This window comes from Enoplosus armatus, chromosome 20, assembly GCF_043641665.1.
Source record: "Enoplosus armatus isolate fEnoArm2 chromosome 20, fEnoArm2.hap1, whole genome shotgun sequence".
NCBI lineage: Eukaryota > Metazoa > Chordata > Actinopteri > Centrarchiformes > Enoplosidae > Enoplosus > Enoplosus armatus.
Window position 1 is genome coordinate 5,230,445 of NC_092199.1, and position 24,402 is coordinate 5,254,846.

Sequence of the window (24,402 nt, forward strand, 5' to 3'; positions counted from 1 at the left end):
AGACGCGAGACGAGATGTTATGACTAACGGCTGATTATAGTGCCCACACACTCTCTGTTGATGTCTGCCACTCTGTGTGTTTTCCCATTTTCTTTATTGGTCATTCAGTATTCCTCATGGGGAGCTGTAAATGGCGCGATGTTTTCACTGCAAAGACTCTCCGTCTGTTTCTGCACATTCTGTTTACACACATGAGATCCAAAACTTATAAGTTCACAGTGCATAGGCTCTCTGTATATTTGTCCATATATTGTATGTGTGTTTGTCTGCCTGTCTCTGTTTTCCCATTTGTATTCTAGAGGTGTTCAGGGTCTCTCTTTCTGGTCTACATACCTGTCAGTCCACCTCTCTTTTGGAATAAGCTTAAGCTTCTATTTGCAGTTCTGCAGCTTTGGTTTGGGTTCACAATAGCATTGGCAGCCTTCTTTATTTTGTTCCTTTTGATGAGATCATTCTTTGATCTGTCTCTGCCAAGTCTCTTTTAGCCCTGTGAGACATTGATCAGGTTGATGTTGGATGAAATCTCTCTGATAACCCTTACCCTTTCTACATTTTTGTATGATTTGTGATTTAAAAATGCAGAAGGGAGAAAGGTTTTTGATTTTTACGAGCAGTGCTTTCCTTGAACATCAGTCTGTACATGTTACCATGCCAAGAAATGGCTTCTGGTGTGGGGGGATATTGGCACAATCATCTTATAATTCACCAGCTCTGGCATTAAACAAAATAGCATTAGTTAGCATTCTGACTCTCCCTTTGTTGTGGGAGAAACCATCCTGATGTGGGTGTATTATGAATATTCTGCTGACAAAGCGTGATCATGCATTACTGCCTGTGACAGCCAACAGGCAGAGAAATCTCTTCACCTTGGTGCCTTGAACCTCTGAATAGGACGCGCCAACTCAGTCTGCAAAATAAAATGGAAAAACAAATGTAGGAGGATAGGTTACCATACAGAACACGATATATACGTTTGAGACAAATGCAATAATCACTCTGCTGAGCAGCCTACAGTACTGTATGCCACTTTAGGCACAGACTAACAGACAAGAGAGTATATTATAGGGATTATTATATACATTTCATGTGAAAAAATAAAGTACATGAAGGTCATTATATCCTACCACTTGTCTATCACTACAATTTAAGTCTTGATATGAATATTACACAGGGCTTGAAACAAAGTACAGCTCAGAAATTATAATGGATTTTTTAAACTCTTACTATACTTGTAAATAACATTTCCCCCAGCTTAATGCTCGCCTGAACTAGCAGACTATAAAGTTGATCAAGCGTAACCTATTTATTTTGCTTCAATAAAAAAAACCCTCTTGTTTATATCACTGACTGGATAATACAACCTAAATATTGGAAAGCAGGTTGCAGGTTACTGAAGGGGAGTAAAATTACAGTTTTCATTAGTCCCATTAGTATAGAATTTGCGTCACCATCACAAGACAGAAAAAAAGAATCATCTATAATAAATTTCAAGCTTAAATCTCATGTCTTATGCATGAGGAATGAGTTCAATTAACCACTTTAAATTGTTAAAATGAGACTATTTAACAGGAGGAGAAATTATTCCTTATTTTGAAGATGATATCTGACCCAGTGTTACACCCCCCTGATTTAACAGCGGAGGAGTGATGAAGTAGATGCAGTGATTTGTTTTGGCTGGAGGCTGCTGGATCTCATCAAGTCTGTGGTGAACTGAAAACTTTCCTGATGTGAAATGACATTATGTTTAGCTGCGGTAAAGATGAATGATATCAGTATTATAGCCTTTAGCTGGTACACAGACAACCTAGAGCAGTCTATTATTTTTTACTTAGATCCAACTTTTCATACAGTAAACATTCTGCTGCCGTGTCAAACTTGAAAATCAACCCTTAGTGCTGCTGACAAACATGAACCTCACCACCCTCAAACTACAGGGGCAAAGGTTCACCTCCAGTCTGTTATAAAATTACCAACAGAGTCAGCACTTACATCAACAGATAGAGCCTATTAGGTCAGTAAATGAGATGTGCCCTACCCACAAAGTAGCTAATTGAATTTGTTGCCAGAGGAGTGGATGCTTTTCTCAACCATGTGACAGTCATGTTTAGCAACCAGTGGGTAATATTAAGTTAAGCCTCGAGCATTATCGCACATCTATCTTTTTTCAGAGACGGTTCATTGTTAAACACACATGGTTGTGTAAAATATCTGGAAAGCTCTGCAGCAATGCAGGCTAAAGCTGTTCTGTACCATCTGTAGGTGAATCCCAGTGATGCTTTACATCCCCTTTCTTCTTTGTTATTTTTTTGTGCCACTTCCCACATCGACAGAATGCAAAATGTAATAAAGTGTAGATAAAAAAAAAAGAAATAAAAGAAATGCTTTCCACTAAAGAATGCCTTATCCAACAGAGGTTTTAAAAGGAAACATTTAAAATATGTAGCCGCCGACTCAATTCAAGGCTAAATGCTGGTCGCTAAAAGCATGATGACGAGCGTTCTGTATGTCAAATTGTCTTTGAATCAGTATTTGGAAAAACAGCCCGAAAACAATTATCATATAACACTTAGCGTGATGTCGCACACATTTATTCAGTGCCCCCCCCCCGTCAACCAGTCTTCATTACGTGATATTTAGTTATTTATGTGCAGTTTCTTGAAATGTAGAGTGACTTAAATGTGGCTGCCCTCGTCACATTAAAGATGTATGTTGCAAAGAGTGAAAATACAGCTGCAAGCACCAACTAGCAGAAGCTCAGGACTATGGGAACTGTTGTGTAATGACATACAGTACATTCAAGTCTTGTTGCATTTTGACTTGACAGATTGGTTCAAGTTATTGGGACCTCTTATGAATTGATCGCCTGGATTAGAAAATGTCTCTCAGCCTTTTTGGTTGAAAACAATTCATACCTGTACGATATGCCCGTGTCTGTGTATTACAAAATTTGGTGTGGATTCAAAGAGCTTTCGTGGCTCGACTTGATGAGTTGTAAGTGTTAATATTGTGAGATGAATGAATTTGGAGGAAACATCCTTTGGGAAATCGACTCTCCTTCATGTGATTCTCAACTTTGATTATGTCAGTCTACTGGTTATACCAGAGTGATTGCCCAGTGGATTTAGGATTGGACTTGGAAACAGGAAAACACTTCTCTTCACTATGTCCTCTTTTGTTTGACTTCCTGTACCTCTACACTCAGTCTTGTTTGTCCTCCTCTCTTCCTTTTGTCCCTGGTTAAAGTCTTGCCGTCCTCCACTCTAATTATGTTTGACGGTGGCTGCAGCTGATACGCCGTGATGTCCATCCTAATTAACACTGGTGAAACCAGAGCAGATGTCACTCCGCCGTGGTTGCAGCCCTGCCCATGGTGTAGCACATGAACTGCGTAATTATACTGTACTGTAAGTGATAAAGCTGCTCAGAGGACATCTGGACTGATGGTTTTGTTTATATGAATATAACCATGATATAGTTTGTAATATATTAATATAATAGTTTGGTACTGATTGATTTCCAAAGCAGGTTGTACAAGGTTTACAATTTATGTATGTATTACAATATATTATTTGTCTAGAAGGTCTTAAATGTATATTGAAAAGTTAATAGTGCCCTTAATTCCTCTCAGTATAGTGTGTAAGATGTCCGTCATCTTAAACATTATCTGTCAGTTATTGGTCATAATGAACAGTTGTGGGACAAACATTCAATTCAATTCAACTCAAAATACGAGAGGCAATTTGAGGAAAGCATGTATGCAAACCCAAAAACCCACAAATAATTAATTTACGCATAAACCAGTCTGAAAAATACTAAATAGGATTACCAATCATTTTAGAGCTGAGGTTAACGACACCTTATAGTTGGTTCTTTATTTATTAATAATAAAGAATTAATTTAAACTGCATTCAGTGAAAGAGGTAGAAAACGTCAGTGCTCTCAGATCTGCTCCAAAGGAGTTTAATTCACAAAGGCAGTAGATACACAGCGCAGACCTTTTCCCTGTGTTTCCGCTGCTTATGTAAATGGTTCATCGGAGGTTCTTCTTTCCAGGACGCTTGAAATATTTATTTGTATTTGTTTGTTGTGATAGGTGTCTGTTGCCGATCAGAAAGCGGAAATGAGAACAGAGGACATAAGAAAAGGAAGAGAGAAAGAAAGAAAGGAAGAGAGATAAAAAGTCTGTTTACATGATATCAGTGTCCTCCGTTTGGATCCCACACAGAAATGCTTTGGCACACCAAAAGCTTTTCATAGAATGCCTTCAGTATCAGCAGTAAAATTGTACCAGCAGTAGTGTTTTAAAGCCCTCGTTGACTTTTTTTAGGGTCATCTATTTTTAGTAACTGACAATTTATAACTTCAGTTTTTACTGCATATCAGCCTAGTTGGCTAGTTGGCTATTTTGGAAGTTTCCTAGCTCTGAAATGGAGATGTGTGCATGAAAAATTTAGAAAGGAGCTATTTGTCTTTTTATATTATGGGCCTACTGCATATTAAGAGGGTTTTTTGGGTTGGCCCTTGCTGAGACTTCAGGAGGGCAAAGGAAAATATGAAATTCATCTCTATATTTGTCATCCCAGGGGAGTCATCGCTGCCATTTTGGGGCAAAATCTCAAATATTCAAGCATGTCTGAGTCTATTCATAGTGGCCATGGGCATTTTTCTGCTGCAGGCTGAAGCTTTTGGTTCCTTTTTTGAATTCCCCCTCAATGTCTTTTATCCACTTTTTCATTTATCAACATGACAGTTCGGACTTTAGCTCAGTGCATGCCCACTCAAATCCAAGATATTCTTTCTCTTTGAATTAGACCGTAGATCAAGGAGCGCCACTAAGAGAACTGGAAGGACAGAAAGAGTGAAAGAGGGGTAGAAAAAGAGAGATATTCGTTCCCTTCGCACACGCCTTTCAGTCTTTCCAGGTTCCTTATATTCATTAAATTATAGCCTTATAATGTTTGCATAGTTCAAAGAAGTCCATGTTTCTCCCGGCTGCTTTTACCCAATACATTTTCTCTATTTGTGGCATTAGAGGATCTGTTTGGACACACACAGATGAAAGGAGAGCAACTCCTGTGGTATTTTTTCTTTTGTAGGTGATGTTATTTGGTGGGAAAAAAACAAAAAAACATCCAACAAATAAAATATACCAGTATATGCGTCATCATCAGTGGATTATTATTAAATGTGGGTGCATGAAGCAAGGCAAAACTTATTTGTTTTCTGTTGTTTTTCTGTCTTGCTGTGTTTGTCCCATTGTCTTGCTCTCTGCTTTTATGTCATATCATTTGTTGTAAACTGTCTGTCTCCCTGTCTGCTTATATACAGTATACACTGTCTGTCTGCTTGTATTACTGTCAGTCTGTCTCTTTTGGTCTGTCTATATCTGTCACGTCCTGTTTCTCTCCAAACTGATGTTTTTTTTTTCATGTCTACTCTGTCTTTAATGTACCTCCTCCCGTTCTCGATGCCTCTCCCTGAGGGTTGTGTTAAAACCTGCAGAGTGGGAGGTTTACCTGCAGGGGGTCAGTTAATGAGACGCTGTCCTTGTTGTACTCATTAGGAAAATAGCCCCTGTTGTTCTGCTCCACCTGCACAGCTACAACAGCTCTGCCAGACTTCAGCGATGAAGCAGCATTGACCGTCGATTTCTAGTCACTCTTTTCTGCTCAACGGAGGAGTCCACAAGGTTAAGGATACAGCTCTGGTTGAATGGTTGAAATATAGCTAAAAGTAACATTAATGGATAAATGGTAATAGCTTAAAGTAATGGATAAGTGGTTGAAATAGTCAGCTAAGAGTAATGAATACATGGTTGAAATAAATGGCGAAATAGCTGTAAGTGAATGTGGCGATTGACAAACCAGAGAAAGCTGTATTGATGTTTTATGGTTTATTAGATAAGTGAAGAGCCACCCAATTAATGATGTCATAAAATATTGATAATACATCAAACGTTAAGTAGCCATATACTGTATCTGCTCAACTCTAGGGAGTGATATGGGTCCCAGTTAAGCACCATTCCTCCCTGTTTTATATCAACTGACATTGATTATCAGATAATGTAGTGAGTCAGTGTGAGCCGGTACAATCCAGTACGACAGCTCTGCAATAATGAAGCTTATATAGCTGTGAGTCCAGTGTGTTGATTCATCTCTATTTTCTCATTTTATAGTCACCAGATCTCAGACCAGTTAAACACTCATGGGAGATTTTGGAGCAACATGTTAGGCAGCCCTGTCTTCACAAACACAGAATGGCGTTCACCCCTGCAGTAGTGACACTTGGAGAATCTCGGCCGAGGAGCCTTGAAATGTTGAATGCTTCAGAAATGTAAGATTTACTTCAGGGCTGTTGAGTTGGATTGCACTGGAGGTGGTGTACTTGATAAACGGGTGACTCAAGTGTATAAAGAGTTTCCCTCAGGAAATGTCAGCGGAGGTACTAAGCCAAGTCATCTCCTGACTCTTACTGATCCTGACTGCATCTCTTTTCATTATCAGTTTAGTGTGATGTGTGACTGTGTGAGGGTCAAACCAAAAGCCTTACTCATCACAGTAACTTTATGGCCTTTGCTGTGTCATTTAGTGACTCGTTTTCCCTGAAGAACAATGTTTTATTTCATAAAAGGATAATAATTTACCCCGAGGTTAGCATAGGTGGCCTCTACCATAAAACACAGCTGGAAACCCTGGTATTTTACTGCATTGGGAGTGTTGTTTGTTTACCAGTGAGATCTGCGACCTTCAGTACGTTACACTAGCCTCTAATATAACATGGACATCAGTATCTTTGCAAGAGCTTCTTGTCCTGTGCCTTTAGAGTATGTTGTGAGACATTATGTTTCTACATCTGATTTACTTGTGGGGTTTGTGTAGAGAATGATTTTGTAGCTGCTTGCAGATCTCATCATGTGGCAGTACAATGCCACGGCACTTTGGGGAACAAAGAAGCTCAGAGAGACTACTTAAGAGTGTGTGTTTATGTTGGTGATTATTTTGTTTGTGCTGATGCTCCAGCTGAACAAATGAAATACTTGGATGACTGAATATGCAAAAGCGGTTTCAAATTATGCACACACACATTCCAAAACACTGTATTGTATCATTTCTGGTTCAAAGAGTGTTGTTTACGTAGAATGAACACAGAAATACAAACAGTTTCTTGCAGCTTCACTGCTCTATAGATACAGTATATTTGTTTTTCCTGCTGTAGTAAACCATTCAGTTCTGAGGTTTGCATAAACCTGCCCATCAAGTGGGTTTTCTGAACACAGATTTCAGTTTCAGTCACTTAGCTTATTTTATCACTGTGCAAAAAGTTAAAGAAGCATGACAGTCCTTGAGTTGGACACAGTGGTTAAAGGTGCAGCATAAAAACATTTTATGGAAGAAAATGGTGTGTCTCTGAGATGCTCCCCCAAGTCACACACACACAGCAACTCTGCCTTTCCAATCCACTGCCATTCATTCTGTGTGGATGAATGTGTTTACCTTTTGCCAATTAACTATTGAATGGACAAAATCACATTTCTGTCTCCTTTAAGGGATTGTCCCAAAGTGCCTCGTTACCTTCGTGCTTTTTCCTGTTTATCCAAAAGTCAGGGTTGATGGAAAATTTGACGATACTGCTTTATGATAATGTCCAAATGCCAGGGTGAAAAAGAAGGCATGAAATATTCATAAAGTGTTGTGTAGTTGCTGTTGTCTGTTTGTGCTGCATTCCTTATAGGTAGTATATCTCTACTGCGGGATGGCACAGTGTTTTAGAACAGGAATAAAATCTTTATTTCTAGGTTGTTATGCATTCATTTATGAATTCAGCGAGGGTTCTAATAATGGCTTTGAAGCTGTCAAACTTTGAATTCAGTGACTGAAAAGGACATCTCCTTGGACATGCAGGATTTACAAGCTGCTGTTGTACTCTGCACCTCTCATTAATTTAACAAAGGCTTACCTGTCCCTCCATGCATCTTCTCTCTGCAGCGTTGCTGTGGGTGTGGGTTTCTATGGCAACAGTGAGACCAACGATGGCGTGTACCAGTTGACCTACTCCCTGTACAACGCCAATCACACGCTGGGCGGTGTGGACAGTCTGGTAGGTAAAACACTGACCTCCACACATTAATGTCTTATGATGAATGTCCCGAAAACCTCGTAATGGTCCTGTATGAATGAAGTGGCGCCATGTTTTTAGTTTGTAAAAACAAACTGAAAACATTCAGTTCAGTTTGTGCTATTTCGTGACACGTACAGTTTATAGATGCGAGACCCATCTAGCTAGAAACAAACAGCTCTGAGTGAAGGCTTCAGAAAGGCTGCTTGTGATGTGTTCACACACACACAAACACACACACACTCAAGAGAGGAGAAAATCCCAGAGGACTCAATTTGGTATGCCTTTAAATGTTTTTATGGTCTTTTTATGGCTTTTTACCGCTACACACAAATTGACAGCATCTCCACACAAAAACTCTTTCCTCCCAGACAGACAACTCTCTCACACACACACACACACACACACACACTCTGTCAACCTCCCTGCTCCACCTTCTCGCAGCCGCTGTGGCCTCAGCAGAAACAAAGAATAGTCCTGTCTTTCTTGTGCTCACTTTAGCTCAGCATGTGTGCCTGATACTTTTCTATTTTTATCTTCCTCACTTACCATCTTAGTGACGCTCATCACACAGACGCCCAAATGCAACCAATGACAAGGCATTTTTCTCCTTCAGTCAAGAGTTAAACTCAAAGTCAGTTGGATATATTTCTCCATCTGGATTTTGTACCCACCAATGTTTTTGAAATAATGTTGACGTTAATTACCTGTCAACACTATTAGTGAAAGTACTTGGCAATTTGGCCTGGCAACCTACATTTTTGTGTAGTCATCCAAGCTGCACACTTGACTTCCAAAAACACGTAACAGCTATGAAAGCAAGATATTCAAATGTGTCATTTTAATAGTGAGCAGGGACCTGAAAGAATTTAATAATACTTGTGACTTAGATTTGTCTTAAATGACTTGAGATTTCTCTTGACTGAACTGAACCATTGCCATTGCAGACTGACTTGTGTCTTGCCTTGAGTCTTGTATAGATTGACATGAGACTTCTGCAAAATTGACTGGGGCTTGCATAGATTGACTCTAGACTTGACTTTAGACTTGTGTAGATCAACCTGATACTCGACTAGAGACTTGCATACATTTACGTGAGACGTGAATATTAACTTGAGACTTGTACAGATTGAATTGAGACTTGACTTGAGACATGTAAAGATGAACTTGAGACTTGTAAAGATGAACTTGAGACTTGAAAGTGTGACGAACAACATATCGATAGCTCTTTTTCTGCTGTCGAGTTTGCACATTTGCTGACGGTGTGACCAGCAGTGGCCCTGCGATGGTGTCAGCGCAGGCAGAGACCCTGGGTGACCTGCTGTCGAAGAGTGGGGATTAAGTCTCCATCTGTGTTAATGGAGATTAATGTGGTGGTATGTGAGCCACTTACTGCAGTGACTCTACATGGCCTCAGTCATAAACACTTTGCTAAGAGGGTATAGAGCCCACAGCACACACTCTCTGCAGCACTATGTTGATGATGATGATGGAAAACGATCTCAGATTTTAATGGAGAGTAGTTCTTAGCTTTCTGGCGCTGATTGATGCACTTTATAATTAATTTAAACTGGAAACATGTAAGAACTCTGTGAGATTACTGATGCTGGAAGATCAGTCGAGCTGCTGCAGATTGTCACTTGGGATTAGTTCTCACGTGACGTGCATTAACCAGCGAACATAAACCATAAACATGTTAGCCTTTTTGTTTAACTGCATTTAATCAATTCAACCACGGTTTAAGCTTGTATTACCTTAATACAGAGATGTAGATACATCTCTTTGTCATTTATAGATTGCATGAATTGTTCACTGATTATTCTTGTAAAGCACTTAGCCACGTTCATTTCTCAAAGTCATATTAACAAGAGGAGAGAAATCATTAACATATAGCTCATCTGAAAGCTTGTCAGTGTGTTCCTCTGAGATGTGTGAACTCGTACAAACACATAATTGGACACGGTGGTCTTTATTTTAGCATCTTATGCATGTGAGTGTGATCGCCTGTGTGTGTGTGTGTGTGTGCATGAGAGAGTTCATTGCGCGCAGCTATAGACTGTTAAGGAGTCTAGTTCTTGAGTAGGACAAAGAGACCAGTGTGCCACACACAGTTCCCAGTCTCCCCCCACCTAATCAACCATGAGCCCAGGAGACAAAGCCATTTGATGGGGAAGAACAAGGAGCAATGCTTGCCTGTCTGATTGGCAGAGTCAGGATTGAAATCGGTATTGAAGTCATTGACAATGAAGGCCTCACTGCCATTTGGCCCACACAAATGCCTTTTAGCCCGGCTCCAAGAGAGTTTAGAAGTGAGTTCGCTTCTAAAGACTCAGTATATAAGAGAGGAAAGGAAGGGAGTTAGACTCATTATCAGTAGATGTTTTTTTTCTTGACTGCTGCTGAGACCTTGATTAGCTACGGTCTGGAATATATGCTTATGATGTGTTTATGAACACAAACTCACACACAACGTCTTTCATACTGAGAATGTGAATCAAACAAAGCACTTGCATACTGAGTGAGCTGCAATTTAGAGACATTATTTTCAAACAGGGATGCAAAAAAAGGCTGTAAAATCTGGAAACTGGCCAACCAGGATGCTTTATCTATGCTGTAATGGGACTGATGTGACATTTGAAGTATTTAGCCACACTAATAATAACTCTATTGTTTGGAGATGGGTGTTGTGAGAGGTTTTGGCAGCCAGCAGCCGCACAATGGACTGAGTCGATGTCTGGGTCAGTCACTGAGTATTTGGCCAGAGCGTGGCTTGGAAGTTGGCCCACTACATAATTACAAGCATGCATATTTCCACAGCATTCTCGTAAGAAGCTTTTTGTAATAATACAAAATGATATGGTATTCATAATATGTGGGAACGATTATGAATTGAAAAACTGATTTTTGTCTTTTGGGGAGAGGTCGAAAGGTAATGAATTTGAGAGATGATAAATGTTGCCACAGATATTTAACCTAGGTCTCTTTTGTGTGGGAGGAAACCTGTACAAAAATGTTGGTTTTGGGGGTATTGTTCATGAGTGTGAGATCAACAGACGGATCAGTGCAGTGCAGGCAGTAAAGCAGGATATGGTCATTGCAAGGGGTTAACTGGAGTCCCACTGTAGTAAGTCGGTGTAAGTTATGATTTATAGTCTCAGCGCCATATTTCTCCCATTGATATCACCACCACAACACTAGCTGGACGTATTGCATATGATCCTGCTTTAATTACATTCCCCACAGTAACTGTGTTTACATTCTTTCATTTGCTTTTTGATACAAGCAATGATGGGAATGTCAGCCTTGTTTTTGTAACTGAATACAATGCAATTTTGTGCAAATGCCGTATTTATGTTGTTTCATTCACTGTTATAAAGAACGGGGGCTGCGGTAAGCAGAAGGGTTGCAGTGGAGATGGCTTTGTTCCTGAAAGGAGAAGATAATGATGATTATTTTTCAAACTTGCTTTATGTTGAGTTCAGTATCATCAGAAACTCGTGGGGGAAAACACAGGCAGCCCATGCTCTCTCCGCATGAAATCTCCATAGCTGCTGTAGCCCAGACGTGTAGGTATGTTTTTGAAAAGGTTACAGAGCCCATGCATGTAGATATGGCATAACCCCTTAACACAGAAGTATGAATTAAGCTTAATGCTGGTATCGTACCAGACTGTCGTGGTGAAGAGGGAGCTGCTTAGCCTGGAGATGAAGCATGCGATTTAGCAGTTGATTTATGTTCCAGCAGTCACCTACAGTATGGCATTGAGCTTTGGGTACTGACCAAAAGAATGAGATTGTAGATGCAAATGGCAGATATGAGTTCCCTTCTCGGGCTGTCGGGGCTCATGCATATGGACTATCGTGGAAAACCTTAAGTAGCTCGAAAGTAGAACCGCTGTTGAGGTGGTTGAGGCATCTGATTAGTATATCTCCTGGATGCCTCCTTGTAGAGTTATAGTTCTAGACAGGTCCAACTGGGAGGAGACCCAGAGGCAGACCCAGAATACGCTGGAGGGATTACCCTGGCATTAGATTCCTCTGTACGTGACGAAGAGCTAATTTTAGCTACAATGGATGTACTTTTCCCTATGTAGTAAAGTTAAATACGTTGATAGGAGCAGATGATAGTGTTGCAATCCCAAGTTTGAATATACAGTGCCTTGAGATCCCCCAGAAAGAGCTGTACGATGTGGCGTGGAAAAGGACGTCTGTGCTACCTTGCTGCCACCACAAACCAGACTAGGATAAGTGATGGAACTTGATAGATGTAGTAACTTTAGCTTTAGATGTAGTAACTTTAGCTTTAAAACAGAGAGCAGGCCAGGGCATTGGCATCTCTCCCTCAATGTGTTGTAGTTTAGGAGTCTGGTGATTCTTAAAAGAAAGACATTTGTTTACATTCCAGGAGAAAAGACTCTTTTCTTCAGTTGTTTAGGAAATAGAAAGTACTCATTAAACAGCTGCCTTCCTTGGGTGCAGATGTAAAGATCTCTTTGACATCTGGTTGTGTGTTTTAGTATGTGTGCTGGGAGGTGCGATCCAGTTGAGATATAATTAATGGACACTTTTTCTGGCTTCCTTACTCTCACATGGGCAGCCTTCTAAAATTTAAGGGAAAGTACTAACGCTGGGCCAGAGGCCATCTCTGTAGCCAAACCACTCCACCTCTGGTGGACCGAAACTACAGACATTCATAGTTGAACCTGCTTGTGTGTCAAAGTAATTAGACCTACAGCAAACCAGTTTTAGCGTGACAATCCCGCTTCCTTCCTTTGGTCAACAGTCTTTGCTGTGTGGGCCAGAGGTTTTCCAAAGGTCTAGATTTAATGTCTGCTCAGTATGTCATCAACAAACCCATAAACACCTATAAGTCCCTCTGCAGGACAACCTCTTAAAAGCTCTGTGGTCATCAATTATGAGAGGAAAAAAGGAGGTAGGAAAGAATATATTTTTAAAGAGATGTTCCGCCGAGCTCCGTTACTCGGCCAGCAGTGGTCTCCGTCTTTGAGGTGACCAAGCACCTGAGGCACTTCAGACCCATGTTCCATTTCATGCTCTACCTCCCACATTCAATTTTAATTGAAGAAAGTCTCTTCACTATCAAGAAGAGACAATGAGTTAGAGCAGGAAAAAAAGGTGTAATCCTGTATCTTAACCTTTGTTTTAGAAATATGCTCATCGGTCATCATTTATCACAGAATATAGTGGAAGTGATTCTTGGATGCTTGCTCAGCAGCTACATTGAGCACATGTTGTTTCGTAGACTGAGTCAGTTTCAGCCATAGAGTGAGAGCTGTTTGGAATTGGTTGGTCATTTACAAGCTATACAACAAATCCCAAGTTAGGCCCCTTTGGAGACTTGAAGCTTGTCAAAAGGAAAACTTGGAACACAGCACTAGAATCCAAGAAGCAGAAAATTTTTCAAAAAAACGACATGAAAACAAACTTTGGCAAGCAATCTCTCTGTTTCAGCCCAGAGGTGGACACTCTGGGAGGTTTGCATCTTAAATTGGAAATGTTCTTTCACAGCCTCTCTCTGTTTCGTGCCCTCAGAGTCATCTCTGAAGCATCGCTTTCTCCCAGGATGTGTACCAGCCCCAACAGGCTTAAAGATAGAGGTCCAATTCTAGTGAAGGAAGTTGGATTTATATTCTGTGGAGCCTGAGACGCAGTATTGTAATGTTGGGGACAAGACACACACAGATAATTCAGCAAAGAATCTATTTCCCATCCTAATCTTGCTATATTAACTCTCGGATTATTATGTAGTATTGATAGTAATGTAATTGTTTTACGCATATAATGCAAATGCTTAGTTCTTAGGATTGAGCCAATACAAGAAAAGGATGTGCGACTAACTGACCATACCAACGACAACCTTTACATAATGCCCACTGATCTATATTTTCTTCTCTTTCCTTAAGCTAGAATCTACATTTGATATTTGACAGCACTTTGCCACTTTGTCAGCCCAAGGCCACTTGTCATTTGTCACAGTTACGTAATTTATCTGGATTTCTTATGTTTCCTTGTTTGTTGTTTACCCTCCAGCGTGTAGAAATGAATATCCCACGGTTAAATAGCTTTGCACCAAACACACTTGTTTGCTTAGAGGGATGTGTTAGGCAGAGAATGCTTCTTCATGCCCTCAAAACATCAGACTGAGATAAAGACCAAGAAGACTGGGGCTGGGAATCGTATCTTCTTGATCGGTGCGGATCACTTACACGGTGAAGATCAGACCAAGACGAAGGAGAGATTAGCTGTATTGGCTGTCTCCCCTGGCGTTTTAGATAAGATTCTCACACTGGAGGCAAGGATAGATACATGCCTTCATTTCTCATCTGCAATTTCATCTGCTCAGTCTGAGGAGGAAGCAGTTCGTATGAGTGATCAGATAACAAACTACAGAGCACCACAGGACTGTGAATGTGATCTCAGTGGCTGCTCCAGTATGGTTCTTTTTTTGTCATTAAAAATGATAAAGCCTTTGTGTGTAAGATCTTGATGGGATTAGACATTTTTCAAATGATTCTGAAGGCACAATATTTTGTTGTTGTTGGAAAGTGAGCCAGTCTCTATATGTTGCTTCAAGTTTATTCATTCTGCCACTAGGGGCGCCAGAGGGACTCTTCATATTATGAATATAATTGATTTTGTCATTTAAAATATCGATCATATGTGATTTCTTTTTCTTTCTTATCTTTACGGACAGACTATAGTAATTCATTTCCAAACACATATACAAGGTGCAGTGGTTAGCACTGTCGGCTCACAGCAAGAAGCTTCACACATTCATCGTCTCCAGAGGATGAATCCTGATGACTTGATGATGATGGTCCCCTGACCTTTTATTTGGCTCCACCATGAGGATGATTTTGAGTGAAATATTCTGAACACTATTTGCTACAAATACTATTAAGTAAATGTTGGCATGTTAACGGACGAAACTGATGGTGGACGATGGTGAACGTGGTAAATATTACTTGCTAAACATCGGCATGTTAGCATTGTCACTGTGAGCAGGTTAGCATGCTACTGTTAGCATGTTGCTCAAAGCCCAACTGTGCCTAAGAACAGCCTTACAGAGCCGCTAGCGTGGCTGTAGACTCTCAGTCTTGTTTGCAGCCGTCTGGTGTGGGCCGCACGTTGAATGCAAACCCAACTAATTACTTCCATCCAACCGCTCCTCGCCTCAGCTCCAGCAGACCCAGTCCTTGACAAACACAGCAACAATATGAGTATTCTCTCCTGTGAATGCCAAGTACCCAGAGCTGAATGAAAGCATTTATTACCCTTTTTAATTATCAAATAGCAGGATGTCTCTGTGAATGCCATTTCCCTGTCAACAACCTCTCCCTTCAAGCAAAGCACAGAGTAATTAAACCCATGGAAATGGGTATTGCATGAAGAGGAGATGTTCGCTCTACAAATATAATCTGGTCTTGCTGTATATGGCTGACAAGGTAATAATCTGATGTCTAGAAATAAATCAGTGTGTATTACTTTTGTTTATTGTTTGCCTTAGAGGATCAAACTCCCCCTTGGGGAATGGATTAATGGCTTAAACAGGTAAACAAACTGTCAGTCTCATTAGTGAGGTATCAATTTAGAAAAAAGTCTGACGAACAACAGCAGTCGTGGAATACAAAACTCCAGTAGATCTACTATGGACTCTCACTTTTGGCAGTTTTCCAAGATGAACTTTTTACTCAAAAGGGACTTCGTCTTCACCGACACCCACACTCAGTGGTCCAGCTCTCCCACACTGACCGCTCTCTCTGCTCTGCTGCTGATTGGCAACACAGACCAGCCTCATGTTTAGGCTAATCTCACCAATGGCCACTTTTTTGGACCAAAGCCACCCACACATGTGCAGAATAGTCTGTCAATATATTATTGTTTTAGTATAAAGGTGGAGGATAGAAAGGTGGAGGCATTATAATTTCAGAGGTGTTTTTCAGTTGTCTGTCTAACACACTTGTGAAAGAACAGACACTCTTCTGTTTGGATCAATACAGCTGTCAACACAGCCTGCACAACGGCTCATATTTAGTCGTGACACAACACATATTTTTATGTTCTATTATGTTTTCCAAACAGGTCGCCTTTCAACCCTAAACCTCTCTACACATTAGGAAACGCTATCATCCAGTTTAATTTCATGTTATATATTTTTTTATAATTCTAAACTGATATGCTGACTTTCGTGCTTGATATTCCACTGCCAACTCCAGTACTGTTGAACCATTCATCTCACCCCCCTCCTCTCCTCTTGTGCCCTCCAGGTGACTGGCACCATGGGCAGCATGAAGAGCGGCCTGCACCAGCACCTCGCAAGGCTGGACGAGATCTTCGCCACGCGGGGCGACTACGTGCAGACATTGCAATTCATGCAGCAGATGGCTGACAACGTGATCAAACAGCTGCTGGGCCTGCCTGACTGGGAGGAGGCTAAAGTGGACCTGGCATCCATCGCTGATCAAACGGCAAACATAGAGTACTACAGGTGAGGAACAGAAAAATACACGTGTCGGGCGTGTACAGTGCAGGGTGGCTAGGAGCTCTGTTCTCTCACAGTACTGGTGTTGCTGCAGATGTGCAGGTTCCTAGTTAAACAGGAAGAGAAAACCGCCTCAAATGGAACCCATCCAGAGTTGAGGGGACAAAATTCAGGAAGTAGATTTTCTTCAAAACTTAAAATGTTGTTTACTGTTTCCATGAATATTTTCAAAGGTTTAGTGCAGCCAAACTTTTGTTGGAGGCAAAAATGTACACATGCTTTTCAAAATGCAAATCATCTTCATAAATATAATTATTCATACCTTGGGAACAAGTAGCATCTTCATTCATAGCCATCCTTGGTGGTGCTAGTTTATGTAGGAGACGACGTCGAAGCACGAGGGAAGATGGATGCTGATTAACCAGGAATGATATATCATGTCTCTTTTGTGGCTGCAATCACTGAGCAATTTGTCAGTTGAACATTGAGTTGAATAGATCATTCATGTGTAGGTAGTTACATTCTGCACGTTATGACCTGAATATATCACATGATATTTAGTGTATGGGATGAAGTAATGTGGTTGCATGTGTGTATCATCCACTTATGTGTATGTGAGGTCCGTTGCAGACATGGTTATGTGGGACGTTTGAAAATAGCCCTATTAAATCATTACCAGTCATTGCATCAACACTTGCACTGCATAGAGCCCAATGATAGATGAGGACAACAATCTTAACAACTTCAGTGTGGTAAGAAGTATTATCCTTGGTCTTGTCTCATTACCATTAAACTCATACTGTTATCACCTTAGAACAGAAACAGGCCCATTGCCAATGTTTTCAGTCCTTGTGTAGGCTTGATGGTATGTCTGTGGAGTCCGCAGTAACAGACAGGCTGGTGTTTTTGTATTGATCTGTAATGTGACTCTTCTGCTCTGCCGATAATTCGATACCCCACATTGCTCTGCATTAATAGACCAGGCAGACTGAGAGAGGCCAGACATTATAAGCTGTTAATGGACTCATTATCGCTGCCTCACCTCCCAACAAATATTTTGTATGCGGTCGGGCACTTGTGTGTGTCTGTGTGCGTGTGTGTGTGTGTTTGCATCTTTTTGACTTAGTGTTGTTGTTGTCACTGTTGGCTGTCTGTCTTCAATGTACTCATCCTGGAATATTTTGTTTACTCTTCAAGCTTGCTCACAGTGTTTGCTTTACTGAATAGAAAAAAAAACATTCCTTTTAATAGGGACTAGACTATATTGTACTATTTAATCTATCTTTATTTATTATTTAATCTCATTTTACATTTCACAGTATAATTGGTTCTCTTTGTAAGTTTGTAAGAAAAGTGCTATACCAAAAAAGTATTTCAATTTTTCCAATAAAATGCTTTACAGAGTGAAAAAGGACATCTGGAAGACAGATTATAAACACTTAACAAGATTAAGTATCTGTTTGATTGACAATAGCCGGAGATTACTGATTGAGCACACGTAAAATGCACATAAACAATCATGAAAGAATTTGGTCTTGGGTTTTCTCTGGTGGGAGAATGGGAATTGGTCAAACAGATCCTTCATCTCAGTTAAAGGTTGGCAAACATTTGCCTTCCTAAAGTTCAACTAGATAGAAGATTATGCTCCGTCAGGGTGACGATTATGATTGCTATAATAATATGCCTATGATATCTCTGTCTGGACTTATAATGAGCTAAAATACAATACACACGACAAGAATCTGCCTTAACATGTCTGTACACCAGATTTTGGTTTTGGTTGCATTTTGCAGTATTTTAGCCTCTGTAGACTGTAGCACAGTGGAACCAACTATACCTGAAAATTCAAAACGCGAAACAGATTTACGTAGAATGTATTCTGCAACTTTTGTAATTTACTCATCAATATCAAATTGAATTAATTATAAGATTAAGCATTTTTGAAAAATCTTTTCACGTAGTCTTTTAAACATTTATTTAAAAGACTAGATTAGTAAATTAATAAATAGTCCACCAAAACAGCCAAGCAAAAAGGTCAAAGGGTCAGGGACAGACGAGACCACAATACCACCAGATTAGAGGGATACAAACAGCAGATTCATACTGCAGGTTATTAAATCTATTTCTTGTTTTTGTTTTGTTTTTTTACATTTTCTGCCGAACAGAATACAGTAGTAAGTAAAGTAAATCAGTAAAAACAGTCAAATTGAATTTATGGTAAAGAAAAAATAAAGGAAAGTAAAAGGTGTGATTTTATGGGTTCCTTAATGGGGTCCCTTAGTTAGTGTGGACCCTGGGTCAGCTGCCCCCCCCCCCCCCCGCAACCCCATAAAACCTGCTATTGGTAGATTACGGTGACCTCTGACCTCTCAGCGAGGGAGGTTGAATAAAGAGCATTATCATTACCAACTTTTTAAAATGAATCTAGCACTTTTGGAACTGCTCTCTACTATCCGACACAATTTCTTCTACTTTTCTATTATACATAAATGTAACCCCCATCCCTACGTGTCTCTGCGCTGCACTTGGTTTGACTCTAATTGGATTAAGATAACACAGGCAAACACGGTGGCAGTGTCACCCGAGAGCCTCCACGTGCATGTTGATGTCCCAGCTTCATGTACTGTACCCTGCCAAGAGGGGGGAAAGATGAAACAAGGAAGAAATAGCAAGGAGGTGGTGGCAAGGGAGAGAAGGGCAGTGGAGAGAAAAAGGGATTGAAAGGGAGAGAGACAGAGAGGAGAGAGATTAAAGAGAGTGAAAAGGAGGAGGAGGAAAAAAGAGAAAGATGGAGGAGAGCATGAGAGATGAGGGAGATGTGGGAAGGATGCTGTAGAGTGACGGAGGCACAGATGGATGGGAAGTAATGAAAGAATGAAAAAGAAAGTACTGTACAAAATGAACATGATGTTGGAGGAGATATGATGGAAAAAGAGAGTAAGATGAACACTGATGGAGATAATATGAGAAAGAATGACGTGACATTGATGAGATATTTATAGATCAATAGATCAGAGTGAAAAGATGATATAACTGCCCCTCCCCCCAGCTTTTTAACAGCATACAACATTCAGCCATATGGATTTGTGTCCATTCATTATTAACCATCTGGACAGGTTCTCTGCGTCCGGTCGCAGACTGACCGCTGCTCCCACAACAGATGGATACACTGAGGAGGGTAGTGCTGGACGGGAACGTACCCTCAAGCATCAACACACACTCACGCACACCTCAGATGACAGCTATTGCATGTGTCTGTTGAGGTGAAAATAAGTGGGACACTCTCCCCTTCTGGTTTCTAGCCCCCACTTGTTTTCTCCACGTCAGAAGGGCTTTAATGACTTAAAATTCTGGTTCATCACAACTTTCTCTGTCAGTTATGATAACATTGAATTCAGCATAGTGATTGACCCATTAATCCCCTTTACTTGCTGTTCCTATGCTTTTATAAGCTGCCTGCACATACGCAGTTTACAATGATGATGGTGAAAGATAACCACTCGAAATTCTTAGTAAGTTGTCTTTGGCTGACTTTTTAACGTTTCCAGCTGACTCCTTTTAAAACGTGTCAAAGGGGTAAATCTCCATAATGGCTACATATATGATATGGTGCTAAAAGACTGAGGCTAAAGTTACGTGTCCCAGGCAAAAAGTCAGCATCCTTAGCAGCTGATGGTCCATGTAGCAGACATGACAATAAGAAGCAGCATTGTTCTCATATTGCAGGGTAGCTAGTTAATCTTAGTATAATAGCACAGTATTATAAATAAAAATATAATATAAATGCTATTTCATTTTTAAAAGGATCTGAGAAATATAACACTGTCTTGGGAAACAAAGTGAAAACTCCCTCAAACCAGATAAAGTATGACTAATACTTCTACTACTGTATGTGGTAAGCCAGTTAGCAGGGCATGCTAATGTTCGCAGCTCAAGTTAGAGCAGAACAACACACTGCGTAATCCATTTCTTACACTTTTGACTGTGCATGTTGAGAAATCCATAACTTGACAGATCTGTGGCTAGTTACCGTTGCTAAGCTATGATTGCGCAAATGCTAGAAGGAGTAATGGCGAAAACTACATCAATATGACCCAGGTTACATGCAACTGCAATTTTCCTTTAGCCAAACTCCTCTTACTTTGCCAAAACAGGCATCCACTCGCAGCAGTTTAATTTTCTGTCTGTGTGTGTCTCTGCAGGTGGCTCACCTACCTGCTGCTCCTCATCGTGGACCTGATCATCTGCCTGCTGGCCTGTCTGGGGCTGGCCAAGCAGTCTCGCTGGCTGCTCACCACGTGAGTCTAATACTCCCTGTAAACAGAGCTATTTACCGAGAAACAAGAGCCATTTTTTTTGTTTACAAAGAAAAGAGGCAATCTGTTCCATTTTTATGTTTTTTTTATGTGGGATTTTTCTATGCTGCTCAAATGGAAAGAAAGGCGGAGAGTGAAAAGGCAGAGGCAGGATATATGAGAGAAGAGGTGGATTGGGAGATTAGCAGACTAAGTAAATTACGACTAACTGAGAGACAAAATACATTCATTTAGTTTTTGTCACATTAGTGCCGCAGCTGCTGCTACAGATTCAATTTTGTCCAGATGTTACAACATAGAACTGAATGTGCACATTGTAATGCTCACTTCTCCAAAGCAAACACTGGATCGTTGCTGGTACATTCTCATGACTACTTAACGTTACTCTACTTAACTTCATGTAAGTATAAACTGCATCTAAGAGGCTGAAAGTTTTTAAAAATGTAGTTTCTACCACCACTGTGGCAGTTACAACCTCTCATCCACATCTTGTTATCCTGATGAAGATCATTCTTTATTTACGAGTGCCAAATAATCCATGCTGTGCTTTATATTAATCTTTTATACCGAACAGGCCCAACAGATATGATATATTTTAATGCAGAACGAGATGAATTAGTGTGAGTAGGTGTAGACGGAGGGAGCTGGAGGCAGGACTTGCCTCTCTTTCTCATGGGAAATTGTCATTGAAGGCAGCTTAGTATTGGAACACGTCCTTGTACAAACACTGCCCTGCTGGCCCTGTTGTATTTCAACGTTTGCCTTTCAGCATTGCCAGCGGTAGATTGAACTTGCTCAGAGTGTTGGGAGTCTCACTAGCTTTGCTGTACAAATTGGATTGGAGACCGGAGGAGAGATGGGAGCGAAAGTCATTTGATATTATCAACAATATAACTTCCTGAAGATTGTTATTCCAGTTTAACACTTGACCTTCAGACATGAATTACATTCGATAACAGACACCACGTACTGTCATTAATTATTCAGCTTTGTATTTTTAGGCCTTTTATCAGATCAATGACAAGAAAATATACATATATGCAATTAAAACGTAACATAAAAAAAATGATTGTCACAATGTCCTCTAGATAAGAAACAATAATATAAGTTTTTTGGGCTTTTAAAAGGAGGTAGGAAGTGCTGAAAGAAATTTATATGAAAACAGGATGTTGGAATGACAGAATTATGGCATAGAAAAACACTCCCACACTTCGTAATACATGTTAGACTGAAAGATGATATTACGGGTGATGATACAAATGCTGTACTGTATGTACAGTGTATATTTACATGCAGTGCCTCCGCTTTTCATTTAATCTCCTTACATCTATAGCTTAAGTGTATCCATCTCCACTGGAATGTGATTTTTTTTTTCTTCATCTTGTAAAGGAGCTTTCACACGGCATGAAATCCACCCGGCCTCCATTCATCCATCCGAGCGTCACTCTGTCTCTCTCAATCAGTCAGTTGAGGTTGTGAGCTGCACTAAACTTGCCCTACTAACCACGAACCCACTCCCACTTCGTCCTCCCACCCCTCTGCGCACACAAGATGAGTCAGTGTCAAGAGTGTCTGCCCTCCCAAGGCATGCTCTCTTCCAGTAGAGTGGACGTGGTTGGAGGCTTTCGGGAGCAGATTACACTCTGGGGGCCTACAGACTTTTCCTGGTGCTTATAACTGGCTGGCTCGGTGTTAGCGTGACACACAGTAACAGCTTAGACCAGAAGAAACGCCCACATGTTAGAGAGGGAGAGACGTCGATAGACCTCGCTGTCAGCAGTTTTTATTTGGATTTCTTTTTGGTCTGTTTCTGTTTCTGGAGGGGCATGTTGCTGCTGAATTTCTACAGTTGTAATTTCCTTTTTTTTTATGCTTTGAGCACCGCAAAACAAATTTCCATCCACCTCCATTGTATTGGGGTGGAGGCAGAAATATAAAAAAACTGATATCTCAAAACCTGAGTACTTAACAGAGCATCTATTGTGCAAATTGAATTAAAATATCATGATGTAAATACAGCATGAGCCTATTTCCAAGCTTAATGTTACGGATTGCAAGACTGCATGTTCCCTTCGTGCAGAAGAAAGTAAAGGAGGGAGGAAAATAATTTCCCTGGATGACAGAAATCATTAGAGCTGTCACGAGCAAGGACACATACACCAAGAAGAACAGTCATTCACAGTATTGGAAGTTTACTGCCTGGACAGTTTTGCAGGGGAAGCCAGAGCTGTTCAGGTAACCTCAAATGTCCCGTTGACTAACACTCAAAGCTTGGGCCTTTGTAGTTCTGCATATATACAGTATAAATTACCTTTCAACACAGTATGCTAAGTATGGCTGGGCAATTCAACAATAAAGATAATTATTTCGATATAATTTACCTCAATAGAAATATAACAAATATTTGATAAACGTTCCATACACCCATACACCGAAACGGGAGAGCGCTAATGCACCTTAAACACGAGTTGCCACCCGCCATTGAACAGAAGAAGAACAGCCAATCATGTCGCAGGAATAGAGGTATGCTTACAGACACAGTGGCTGACAGGCTCGTAGCTGAAGAGCGACACTGAAGAAAACTCACTCAGGAGCAAAAATCTGCCTTTAAACTTGAAAGAAATAATGATTTGACATTTATCGTGATAATTAGCAATATCAACTGTTATGAAAACATTTCCGTGAATAACATTTTTGCCCAGCCCTATAGTCAATATAACACTCATTTATCCAGTAAAGTCGATGTGTCCGGTGTTTTCTTGATAGTTAAGAAAGTCACAATCTGTGAGAAAGTCGTCGTGATCTGCTCAAGACACGTAAAAACAATATAATGAGGCGCGACAATCATAAGGCAGAATTCTGACATCCGTATGAACGTTTATGGATGCCCTCCATATTCATCCAGGCTATTAGGATAAACACTTTGATCAGCTGGAAGCCTGATAACAGCGAGTCAGACTGCTCTCAGCACATCTTGAGAGGGCACAAAACTAAATGCACCGGATATTTGTGGCAATTAGAACTTGAGAGAATGATGTGGTTATTATGACAAGCTATTTCCCATGTCTCTCCTGCAATTCAGTTTTGAGGGTCACATCACTTTCATTTCACTCGGTTTTAATTGACACATACAGTATGTGGTTTGTATAATAATGTATAGAGCCAACTTCACTGTCCATATCTTTGGTATAGACTGGATTTAACAGCAGTTTGTAGCAAAATATTTCAGTTTTTTCAGTTAAGTAGAAAATCTACTCCCCACACTGATTTAATTCAGAGTGACTTCACCTCATCCTTAGTGAGTGTGTTTACTGGCATCATCTGCCCTGCTCTTCGGCCTCTGTGACTTCTTCACTCGATGTGCTTTGCGTCATGTTTACACCCGATTTCCTGCTACTCTGTGTAGCTTTGCCCACTAGAGCACAAAACTAAATATAGTCTCGCTTGGTTTGGATGTGACCTGTCGGCA

The 24,402-nt window shown here is 40.4% G+C and overlaps 1 protein-coding gene across 2 annotated transcripts in view; it reads left to right on the forward strand.

Annotated features, from left to right (window-relative positions):
• ttyh2 (tweety family member 2) overlaps window positions 1-24,402 on the forward strand; it is a 51,718-nt gene that overhangs the window by 12,814 nt on the left and 14,502 nt on the right. For both annotated transcript variants that reach the window (XM_070926758.1, XM_070926757.1), the window contains exons 3-5: window positions 7,986-8,097; window positions 16,403-16,623; window positions 20,820-20,915. In XM_070926758.1, coding sequence (XP_070782859.1) covers window positions 7,986-8,097; window positions 16,403-16,623; window positions 20,820-20,915 — 429 coding nt within the window. The remainder of the gene's footprint in view (window positions 1-7,985; window positions 8,098-16,402; window positions 16,624-20,819; window positions 20,916-24,402) is intronic.